The sequence below is a fragment of the Schistocerca americana genome, chromosome 3, assembly GCF_021461395.2.
Source record: "Schistocerca americana isolate TAMUIC-IGC-003095 chromosome 3, iqSchAmer2.1, whole genome shotgun sequence".
NCBI lineage: Eukaryota > Metazoa > Arthropoda > Insecta > Orthoptera > Acrididae > Schistocerca > Schistocerca americana.
In genome coordinates this window covers 567,721,643-567,734,242 of record NC_060121.1, presented here as the reverse complement: position 1 = coordinate 567,734,242, position 12,600 = coordinate 567,721,643, and the positions used below count along the sequence as shown (strand labels likewise).

General features: G+C 41.3%; 1 protein-coding gene across 4 annotated transcripts in view; it reads right to left on the bottom strand.

Annotated features, from left to right (window-relative positions):
* LOC124605803 (Ca(2+)/calmodulin-responsive adenylate cyclase) overlaps positions 1–12,600 on the bottom strand; it is a 353,810-nt gene that overhangs the window by 172,520 nt on the left and 168,690 nt on the right. For all 4 annotated transcript variants that reach the window (XM_047137705.1, XM_047137704.1, XM_047137702.1 and 1 more), the window contains one exon: positions 144–271. In XM_047137705.1, coding sequence (XP_046993661.1) covers positions 144–271 — 128 coding nt within the window. The remainder of the gene's footprint in view (positions 1–143; positions 272–12,600) is intronic.

The window sequence follows — 12,600 nt, the reverse complement described above, 5'->3', positions numbered from 1 at the left end:
TTTGATATTGATGGGGCGGACTAGTTAATTTCATGAGCCAGCACACTGAACATCAAACTAACAACCAGGACAGAATCTGAAAAAAAGTATCTTACTGTAAGATAGTACAAGGTACAGACTCATTTAGCACAGAAAATACTTACGCAATAGCATCAATCATATCGAGCCCCATTTCAACACAGCAGTGGGCATGATCGGACCGAGGCTCTGGCAGGCCAGATACACAATAGTAACAGTCACCGAGGATCTTAATCCTCAGACAGTGGTTGTCCTGTTACACACAAAATTAAAATACTTTAGTTGAACCATTGTTACTGAAAAAACTATTGTAACAAATGCATTGTAACAAATGCATTGTAACAGTAGCAATAGTAGTAAAGACAAAAGAGGAGTTTTATGGAAAACAGTGGAAGTGCAGATATGCCCTTACAAAATATGGTATATCCTTAATCTGGTCTGTTTGTAATTTGTAATTATTTTCTGTGTACTTCACCCATTAAATGTACCCATGTGTGTTAGCTGTAGCAGGTGTAACTATGTAACATGTACATCTTAACTGTTGAAGAGATTGCCAGTAGCACTGTGAGCCTGCCATGTACTCTCCTCTCTCTGACCCCTTGCAATGATGACAACAACATTAGCTAGCTCCCTTTTCCATGAAACTTCCTGGCAGATTAAAACTGTGTGCCGGACCGAGACTCGAGCTCGGGACCTTTGCCTTTCGCGGGCAAGTGCTCTACCAACTGAGCTACCCAAGCATGACTCACGCCCCGTCCCCACAGCTTTACTTCTGCCAGTACCTCCTCTCCTACCTTCCAAACTTAACAGAAGCTCTCCTCCGAACCTGGCAGAGCTTCTGTTAAGTTTGGAAGGTAGGAGATGAGGTACTGGCAGAAGTAAAGCTGTGGGGACGGGGCGTGAGTCGTGCTTGGGTAGCTCAGTTGGTAGAGCACTTGCCTGCGAAAGGCAAAGGTCCCGAGTTCGAGTCTCGGTCCGGCACACAGTTTTAATCTGCCAGTAAGTTTCATATCAGCGCACACTCCGCTGCAGAGTGAAAATCTCATTCCCTTTTCCACGTTCCCAATATTGTTTAATATGGGTTGTGTGTATCATACTATTTTTAAATCATCTATATATTGCGACAAGCACTTTTACACATACGCTTCCCGCAATTAACACACAGCTCACTTCAATGACTGCATGTTTTCTTACAAGTCTCAGATGAAGTGTGTTATTCAGAGACATACAGGAAAACTAGTTTATGTAAATGAGACACTACCTCGCCCCCAAAGAACTGACATTGCTTGCATTACTAAAGCTCTATTTGTCATAATGTCTTAGTGGGAGAGTTTTATTATATTTTTAAATATGACCAACATGGTGAAAAGATTGATAAGAACTGATAAACTTAATGTCAGTAGGCAAGAAAATTACAACCAACATGATACTGTGCTTTGTGGAGGGGAGGGAATGGGAGGGGAGGGAGAACAGTACGACATTGGCACAAAATAATTATGTGGGAGCTTATAAACATTTATATTGTTGCCACACATATTCGAAGAGGGGTCTCGCACAAGCAGCAGTTACTCAGCTTCAGCTCCCCCCCCCCCCTTCCCCCCTGTCCCCCAATGGTGGCAGAGATCGCTCCATAACCAACCGCCATCTCTGGTGGCTTCTCCAGGAATGGCTCCATACCACTGACCATCTTCAACAACTCCATCTCGACAGGCACAAAACAAACTCTCGCTTACAATATGATACCGATGTCATCAGACAAGATACACAACACAACACAGCAAATTATCGACTGGCTACATCATTAGCCTCCATCAGATTACTCCATCTTCCCAAAGTCTCTAAATCGTGCCAACATGGCACTATCGATAATCCAGAACAAATTCACAAAACCGCTCCCAGTACTCCAGAACTGAACAGTCTGTAAGATCATCACTGCACCCAACCACCCTGGTATAATACAGACCATGCGTCTACCACTGGACCTCCTTAGGGTCAATCAATGTGGCAGTTAGTTAGTTACATGTTCTATTGATCATTTAAATGATTCTTCCATTGAAATGATGTGGAACGAGTTAGTATATAGGATATGTATACATGATTAGTGTTAACATTAATAAACACATTATCATTTTATTATTGTTAATGTAATCACACTTTTTATACTGGTTACCAGTATAAATTCATCAATGGGATAGGAGGAGTTGTCCGAGGGTAATGATTTTAAATTAGATTTAAAACTTGCTTCACTACATATTTTATGTTATACAGTATGATCAAAAAATTTTACTGCTGCATACTGAACTTCTTTCTGAGCAGCTGACAGCTTTAACAATGTACAATAAAGTTAATTTTTCCCTCTAGTATTGTAGATACACCAAGTGATCAAAAGTATCAGACACCTGGCTGAAAATGACTTACAAGTTTGTGGAGCCCTCCATTGGTAATGCTGAAATTCAGTACGGTGTTGGCCCACCCTTAGCCTTGATGACAGCTTCCACTCTTGCAGACATACATTCAGTCAGGTGCTGGAAGGTTTCTAGGCGAATGGCAGCCCATTCCTCACTGAGTGCTGTACTGAGGAGAGGTATCGATGTTGGTCGGCGAGGCCTGGCATTAAGTCGGCATTCCAAAACATACCAAAGGTGTTGTTCTATATGATTCAGGTCAGGACTCTGTGTAGGCTAGTCCATCACAGGGATGTAACTGTCATGTAATCACTCCATCACAGGCCGTGCATTACAAACAGATGCTCGATCATGTTGAAAGATGCAACAGTCATCGCCGAATTGCCCTTTAACAGTGGTAAGCAAGAAGATGCTTGAAACATCAATGTAGGGGCTATGCTGTTATAGTGCCATGCAAAACAACAAGGGGTGCAAACCCCCTCCATGAAAAACACGACCTCACCATAATGCGACCGCCTCCGAATTTTATTGTTGGCACTAAATATGGTGGCAGATGACGTTCACTGGGCATTTGTCATACCCACACCCTGTCATCGGACCGCCCCAATGTGTACCATTATTAATCACTCCACAGAATGTTTTTCCACTGTTCTACTGTCCAATGTTTACACTCCGTATACCAAGCGAGGTGTCGCTGGCATATACTGGCATGATGTGTGGATTAAGGGCAGCCGCTCCACCATGAAACCCAAGTTTGCCCACATCCTGCCTAACTGCCATAGTACTTGCAGTGGATACTGATACAGTTTGGAATTCCTGTGTGATGGTCTGGATAGATGTCTGCCTGTTACACATTATGACCCTCTTCAACTGTTGGGAGTCTGTGTCAGTCAACAGACGATGTTTGCCTTACACTTTTGTGCTGTAAGTGTCCCTTCATGTTTCCACTTCACTATCACTTCGGAAACAGTGGAGCTAGGGATGTTTAGGAGTGTGGAAATCTCACGTATAGATGTATGACAAAAGTGACACCCAATCACCTAACCATGTTAGAAGTCCGTGAGTTTCGCGGAGTGCACCATTCTGCTCTTTCACAATGTCTAATGACTACTGAGGTTGCTGGTATGGAGTACCTAGCAGTAGGTGGCATCACAATGCACCTAATATAAAAAACGTAATATAAAAAACGTATGTTTTTGGGGCAGATACTTTTGATTACATAGTGTGTGTACATCACTGTTCTTCTCAAATTGTGATTGTTTACTTATTTCATTAGCATTAGCAAAAATACGTATTGTGACAGCAATACTAAAATGCTTAGTGCTTTGAAGAGCTACCTACATGAAGTCCTTGGGTGTATGCCACATATTATTCTTACTGCCCGTTTTCTGCAGTTAATACTTTTCTTCCAAGTGACGAGTTACCCCAGAAAATTATTCAGTATGGTATTATTGGGTCAAAATATGCAAAATACATCATAAGGTTGATATGTTTCTTTCCAAGATTAGCAGTGATATGAAGAGCAAATGCAGCTGAACGTAATTATCTGAGAAGCTCAGTAATATGCTTCTACCAGTTCAAGTTTTCATCAATATGTACACACAAAAATTTGTATCTTTCTCCCCTACTCCCCTACCGCAGAGGACAAGCTCTTACAAGTGTGGATAGTTCACCCCTCTGACAGTTCATGGCGTTCTTCCATAAAATTGGTCGCAGAATCCTCAATCCTTGTACCATCAGCCAGGAATTTACCTATTATTTGGAAAACTACTCTGTTTTTAGTGTTATTGACAGTAAGATGGCATACTTACAAATACCAGTGTGTCCAGATGGCATTCATAAAATGGCCATTATCATCCCTTTCAGATTGTTTGAATTTATGTTCATGCTGTATGGACTTAAGAACATGACACAAATATGGCAACACTTCATTGGTTGTCTGCTCTTCAAATTTACATTCCATTATGGTTATCTTCATGAGATTTTAATTTTCTGACCAGATAAGGAATCTCACAAAAACCATTTCAAACAATTTCTCAACACCCTTTCTCACAACAATATCATAATCAACAAAGGCAAATGTCAACTTCAGTTCAAAGAATTCATCTTTCTCAAATTCATTGTCAATGCATCAGGCATTTGTCGCACAGCACAATGTATAGAGAGACTATCCAACGGCTGTCTCCGTCAGAAAACAATCAAGTATTATGCCAGTTCCTAGGCAAGATAAATTTGAATAGAAGACACATTCCACACACAGTCTCCCTGAAAGCACCACTAACACAAGCTCTTGCCGGCAATAATAATACCACTGGTGAATTCAAACCCACATGGACACGTGAGATGCAAAGCCCTTTTCAAAGCATTAAGGACTGCCTTACCCAGACCGTTACCTTGGCACACTCCCTCACTATGCACAGCACATCACAGCAGCAGAAATGAAAGAAACTGCTATCATATCTATGCTACAACAAGAGGTGGGGTGGTGTGCAGCAACCACTCTATTCTTATCACATAAGCCCACATCATCACAAAGCAAGTGGTCTGCATATGAGGGGGAGTTACTGGCACTTTACAAAGCAGTATGCTACTTCAGACAGAACATAAAAGATGCCCCCTCAGATCTACACGAATCAAGACCCACTTGCCAACTATGCAAAACCCGCACAAGGGCACATGCTCCCATTGGTTTTAGTATTTAGACTACTTTGCCCAGTTCACCATGGACCTCCACCGCCTCAAATGCTTGGAGAACACTGTGGCAGATTACTTCTCAGGAATCATGAGTGTCTTGTCATCTAATCTCAACTATGATCAGTTTGTAGATGCATAACAACATTATGAACATTTACAAGTCCTCATCTATGACCTGTCCACAAACCTATGGACTGAATGTCACCCTGTCCTGGGAGCAGCCCACCCTATATTCCACAATGTTTCACAAAATCGGACACACCCTCTATACCTCAAAAATACCGTTATTTTATATTTGAAAAGGTCCACAATTTGGCACACATGGGCATTTGCAAAAACACCACAGTGATGAACAGGTTTATGTGGCCTAATGTAAAGAAAAACTATAAGCTCCATGTTAGTGCACACATCCCATGTCAGAAGAGAGAAGTCTTATGTCACACGAAACCATATAAAGGATTTCCGAGATCCCAAAGGGTGCTTTCATCAAATACATAATGACCTTATCGGTCCACTACCTGACTCTGATTACTACCACCATATTCTCTTGGTGATCAATCATGTCACACATTGGGTCGAAGCAACAGTATTACAATGGCTGAACCCACTGCCAAAGCATTTGCTGAAATGAGGATCTCACACTTCGGCCAGCCAGTTTCCATCACAACAGACCAGGACAGGCAGTTTACGACTCTGCACTCTTTTTCGAACTATATAATATGATGGGTGCTAAGCGTTTTAGAACCACAGCATACCACCCTCAAAGTAAAGATCTGGTCGAATGGTAGCACGACATATGACAGGCAGCAATTACATGCCACAAAGAGCTATGGACTAAGGTGCTCCTGTGGGTTCTCCTGGGACTTCGTACAGCACAAAGACATGACCTTCAAGCATCACTGGGTGAAATTCTATACAGCGAGACATTATCCCTGCCATCAGACTTCATGCCCCAGGCCTACTAGACTTAGTCACACATGTCGAGAACCACGAAGCATGCCTTCACATCCCACTGCCCCTCCCACACTCACCACCTGAAGTCTTTCATCACAAAGCACTTGCAGACTGTGACTTCATAATGTTAAGAGATGATATGTTACAATCTGTCCCAAATCTCTCTACTCGGGCTCCATAAAGTGCTCCAAAGAGACTACTGAACCTTCCAAACGTCATTAACCAGAAAATCTGCAACTGTGTCAATCAATCGACTCAAATCTGCCTGGACACTACAACGCACCTCACCGAATGTCAACACTTGCCAAGCAACCCTCTCTCTGACACTTGCCTATCCTGTTGTTATTAATGCTGTACCGCCAACCTTCAAATTATGACTGGACATCTCTGACCTCCTTGCCGGGGACCCCAACATCCAACTTGTTGACAACAACCTACTCAGTGAAGGACTGCAGAATTATGACAACATGTTTACTTCCAACGAACCTCCCACCAGCCCTATCCACCCTTCACACTGCCATCCCCAAACACTGCCACACACTCATGCTATGGCCTGCTTCACTGCAAACTGATCTGCCTCCACAATTACCATCCGTATGCCAATCGGCATACACTACTGCCCCATGACCCTTACTGCTGCAGATGATATTGCACCTGAAAGACCTGTCTGTCCCCATGCCATCAAGCCACCACATCACTCCACACAGATGCCATCATGCCACCACATGACTCCACGCAGTTGCCATTATGCCACCACATCACTTCACACAGCCTCCCTCATAGTGCTCTGCACTAAGGGTGCCAGTTGACCAGAACCCCAGTCAGAAACCTCTGACAAGTGGTCTGGCTTATGGCTTTGTTGTCTACTGTATGCTCTGTGTGATAATAAAAGTGTTCTATATTGTATCTGGGTTGCACGATTATTCACCACTGTCACTGTCTATGCCCTGGAGAATCACAATTTTTCGAGTTTCAATGGTATACTATAACAGTTTGATTTAGATTATTTACAACACTTCGTATATCAAACTGAACATAAACTAACTTTGTTTTTCTTAAAAATGTTCAATACGTGCAACTTTAGTTATGTGGCACACATGCAATCTATATTGGTCAACAAATCTGGAGCCTCTAATCTCTGGCAGAAACAGCGTTGTCCATCCCTATATTGACTGACCAAGTGCAACAGGCATGGAACTCCATCCTACAAACTGGCATCCGCCACCTTTATGGTAAAATGCATGTACGTTTGCATGTTTGCATTCAACTTTCTGGCTGTTACACTGGTTATCAATGTACCAGCATTTCACATTTACAATGGTTTATCTCAGGCTTGCATTAATTAACCTGTCATCTTGCAATTGACATTTCATTACTCTACATTAATTATTTTTTGGTGTTGCGAGTTTTTTCTGTCAGTGTATATGACTATTTTAATCATGTTTACTACCTATTATGTTCTGTAACTTTCACACTGTCCGTTTAGCATTAAATGGAGCAATCATTTGGGTGACAAAAGACTGCAGATGGAAGAAGTTTGACTCCTGTATGGTAAAGGGACTGCAGTCAGCTGGTGAGTGTAACTTCCAGTTTGAGGGGAAAAGGTGATATCCAGAAGAACACCATGCAACATCAGTCACACAGTTCAAGCAACCGACTGGCATTTACACAGTACTCGTTCATGTGGTTACCTAAAACTGTGAGCTACTCTTCAATTGTGACCTTGCACCAAACTCAACAATGCTTACAGTTGATACTAACAAAATTTATTTCTTTGACAGGGACCCTGTACAGTCCCACAAACAGAGGAGAGGAGAGCACAGAAGAAAGTAAGAAAGAAAGAAAGAAAGGCAGGAAGGAAGGAACATTAGAGTTTAATGTCCCGTCGACAACGAAGTCATTAGAGACTGAGCCAAAGCTTGAAATAGGGAAGGTTGGGGAAGGAAGTCAGTCATGCTCTTTCAAAGGAACCATTCCAGCATTTGCCTCAATCAGTGTATGGAAATCACATAAAAAACCCAAATCTGGATGGCCAGATGGGGATTTGAACTGTTGTCCTTCTGAGTGCAAGTCTAGTGCGCCTCAGTCATACTGAAGGGACATTTCTGTTGACGATGAAGTGAAGGTGTACATTGTGTTCTGGCTGATGAAGAGAACAAAATCCTCATTCATGCTCAGGGTTAACTAAAATGCAGATGCTTCGTTGGTGTGTGGTATTTCCCACATTGAGCCAATGCCGGCCCAGAAAAAAATATGTATGAGACTACAGATGAGCCGACAACTGACCCAGATACAGCCATCAAAGCAATTTTTTAGTATTACCTATTGGACACCACTACAACAAAATTTGATAATAGTTGCAAAATTTTTAATGAAATCTAAAGAGATTTCATATTTCTACAAAAATAAAAAATGAGCAGGGAAGTACCCCTTTATATACCCACACTGAAATTAGCGATACTGACAAAGATTTTGTGAATACTAAAGTTAAGAAAGTAAATCCATATAAATATTTTTGTTATATTTAAAACTGAATGAGAAACTGTACACATTATTGTTGTATACGTGGTAATAAATCAAGATTCTAAAATAATGAGTTTTGTGTTACAGTACATCCTAAGTTAACAGCCTTACAAATTTTTGAATGCTGGTTCTGGAGTAGATGTAACTGTCAGCCAAACTTTACTTCAACTGAAGGTGTGAAGTTTGTGTTTGCATGCTAGAGTCGCCTCTGAACATTTAAGCCAATACAATGGAAAACCACCTTCTAGGAAACCTCTTGAGCTGAGCACACGCCAGACTGGACTGGAACACAGTTTTCTGAAGCTTTTGGTATGGTGCTAACTCAAATGTTTTCAAAATCAATAAATACTGTATATATCTGACTGCCTTAAGCCATAACTTTCAGGAATAAAAGAGGGGCAACAGAACAGCTGCAGTTAACTGGAAAGACATTCGTAAACCATAATTCAGTCTGAATTAATTTTTTTGTTCTGTGATTAAGTTTGGAAACACCAAGTGATTATGAAGATTGGAAAAGGACATTTTATTGTTTTCCAAATTTTCTTAGGCTCAAACAATACATCGCTAAAGGCAACCATTAAACTTTAGATTCCTCAAAACAGCCACTCTTTACTTTAATCACTGTCTTGCATGATCTTGGCATGCGATGGGTCGATTTTTTCATCTGCAATTGGTCTCCATTCTTGTTGCAGGACCTCCCACAGGTGTGTCCCACTCATGATTCTCTGTTTTTGGATCATCCTGTCCAACTCAACCCCTAGTATCTTGATTGGGTTACAATCAGGGAACTGACAGACCATTCCACGTTTTTCAAAATTTTCTGAACCTCTAGAGACTTTGCGTAGTTCTGAGACAAGTGGGATGTATGTTTTGGGTCTTTGTCTTGCTGCAAGGCAAATCTTTCCCACTAAGATGCAAACCACTTGTCTCGGCATGCCACAGTAGAATGGCATGATAATCCTTTTGATTCAGTTTTCCATCTACGTTCATCACATCTCCGACTTTATTCCCGCCAAAAGGCACCTATTCCACCACAGAACCTCCTCCATGCTCCACAGTTGGAAATATGCACTGAAGATTCAAGTGTTGATGGTGTAACCAGCATACTAATTGACAGTGTTTACTTCCAAATATTTTCAACTTGGATTCATCAGTGAATAAGACTCTTTCCCAGGCCCATGCTGCCAAACGTTGATGTACCGTAGCCCGCTGACACCTCTTCTTTTTGTTAATGGGACGTAACAATGGCTTCCTTGCTGCCACATAATCCTGGAGGCTGTTTTCTGGTGGGTGCTGTCTCAGTGTTGAATCATTGTTGTACCCCTAGTTGGGTTTAGTTCTGCAGTCAATTTAGGGACATTTTTGAATCTGTTACATATACTGGTCACTACCTAATACATCTTCTGCTGTTCTGATATTTTTCTGGATACTGCTGAGCGAGGACGATCATATCTTTATGGTCTTGACGACTCTGCTGATGGAAAAGGTTCAATTCCTTCAATATTTGACTAGCACTATTGCCTTCTTGGTGCAAAGTGATTATCTTTACCCGAGAATTGTAAGGAATCTGGCACTTTGGGACAATTTTCAATTACTCTCGCTACATACAGGCCTACTACCTTCTTTTGCGGAACTACAACTGAACGGAATTGTAAGACCAGGTAACGTCAGTCTACATAAAACTGGGAAATACCAATATGCATGAACATGTACAACAATTATCTGTACAATACTGTGTCATTATTAACCGTTATTTGCGCATACTATTCTGTATTAAACCAATAACACATAACACCACTCCCATCTCGCAAATATATGTACGCAAGGTGATCAGTAACAGTGTGAAAAACTTGTAAGGATGTTAGACGGCAAAATGTGATGAGAAATAACTGTTAAGAAAGAAATTCGATACGTTTTCATCGTTTCCGAGTTAATTAGTGTTGAAGTTAGCCAATCAAGCCGTTGCGCGCTTGATTCAAGCGGCTCGCCAGAGTCTGTGTCGTCAAACGTCGTCTGTCTTTGGTTTCCTAAAACCGAACAAGAGAGCGATACAAAAATTGGACATGGGACGGAACTATGGATCGACCCCGAGTCATAGGCTGAGCAGTCTACTACCACCTATGTTATGAGAACAGCTGACACGATCTAGTCTAGTCTATCCCAGCTCCCTTCTCTACGCCCGAAAGCGTCATCTTTCCGACAACGAAATTTGCCTGATACCTTCCCCCCATAAATGACTTAATTTTGTTTTGATGTGCAGCATTAAATGTAGTAAACCATTGCACGAAATTTTGAAGAGTTTGCAGAGGTAAAAGTCCCTAGCGTATACTTTCCGTATGGTCGATTTTAGTTGCCACAATGTTGAGAATGAAATGTGGACAAGATACCTAAATTTCATATAATATTTACTGTATAACAATATCTCATTTAATTTAAGTACCACATAGGGGTCGTATGTAATATTGAGAAATATTCCGTCTTTCGCGACTGTAATAAAAGTTTTATATACACACGGCGCGTTTGGCTTTATTTTAAAGCACTTTCATCGGTGAAAGGTATGGCACATACACAATGGTATTCATGTTCTATTTCTTGTTTTTGTTCCACAGTCGCAGTTTTACCAATGGTATTGAAATATATCCCTCTTCTGCAACTGTAATAAGCGACTTATTTAGACCAGACACGTTTCTCTCTTTTGAAGCATCATAAGAGGACTGTATTTTGTGTTCTCCATTGCCAAGTCACCTTTCGTAGTTTTGTGCTGCGGTAGCACAATATTCAACGTTTGTGTTGGCTCATCAGTGTTTTAGCAAATAAATGCTGTTTGTGTGTGGCACACACAAAATTATATTTGACATAGCTCTGAGCACTTCACTGACAGACGGTATATTCAAGTCCTAATGTTTTTGTAAGTCCACAGTTTTGTTTAATGTATTTTGTCTACTTCCTTTTGATTGATTGAAGTGCTTTAAAATAAAGCCAAACGTGCCCAGTGTAACTAAACTTTTGTTACAGTCGCGAAAGGTGGAATATTTCTCAATATTACATACGACACTTATGTGGTACTTAAATTAAATGAAATATATAGGTATCTTGTCCACATTTCATTCTCAACATTGTGGCAACTAAAATCGACCATACGGAAAGTATACTCTATGGACTTTTACCTCTGCAAACTCTTCAAAATTTCGTGCAAAGGTTTACTATATTTAATGCTGCATAATAACTGCGTTGAACATCGAAACAAAATTAAGTCATTTATGGGGGGAAGGTATCAGTCAAGAAGATAGGTAAAAATCTAATTTTTGAGCCAAATAGTTTTTGTGGAATCGAATGATAAAGAGTGTCAAAGCAGTCGGAACACAATGTGTCTGCACAGGCGAGCAGTGCAGTGACAAAATCGCCCACAGCGCGGAATGCAGGGAGCACGTCTTTGTAGCAGCGAAAGGGTTAATGCGGCCGTGGTGGCGTTACGTCATGAACTGCGCGCTCCCCCCTACACGTAAGCTTGCGAACTATGCTATACTATGACGCTGCTTCTCTTGGCGCGTGCGTCGTGTGCAACTGGCAACGCAGCAATCTCCAGCGTCTGGGCGGGCATGCGCGAGCCGCCAAGATAAAAGAATAGAACTATAGCGTACCTTAGGGACGGGTTGAAGTCACGTATTGCACTGAGCAACATGTGTTCCTGGTACTAGAATATCACATGTTAGAACATAGTATTACGGCAGCAAGGCGCAGTTTTCAAACATAATTTAATATTGCAGTTTTCAAACATGATTTAATATTCTAAAAGAACCCGATGCGAAAAACATACGCAATTGAAAAATGTCCCCCCACAGTTACTGGATTAAAATCACCATCATCCAAGAAATCCGTCCGAAGAAATGATTTGAAGCGTTCCAGTGCGCATAAAACTCTGAGAAATAGTCTGCACATGAAACTTCCTGGCAGATTAAAACTGTGTGTAGGACCGAGACTCGAACTCGGGACCTTTGCCTTTCGT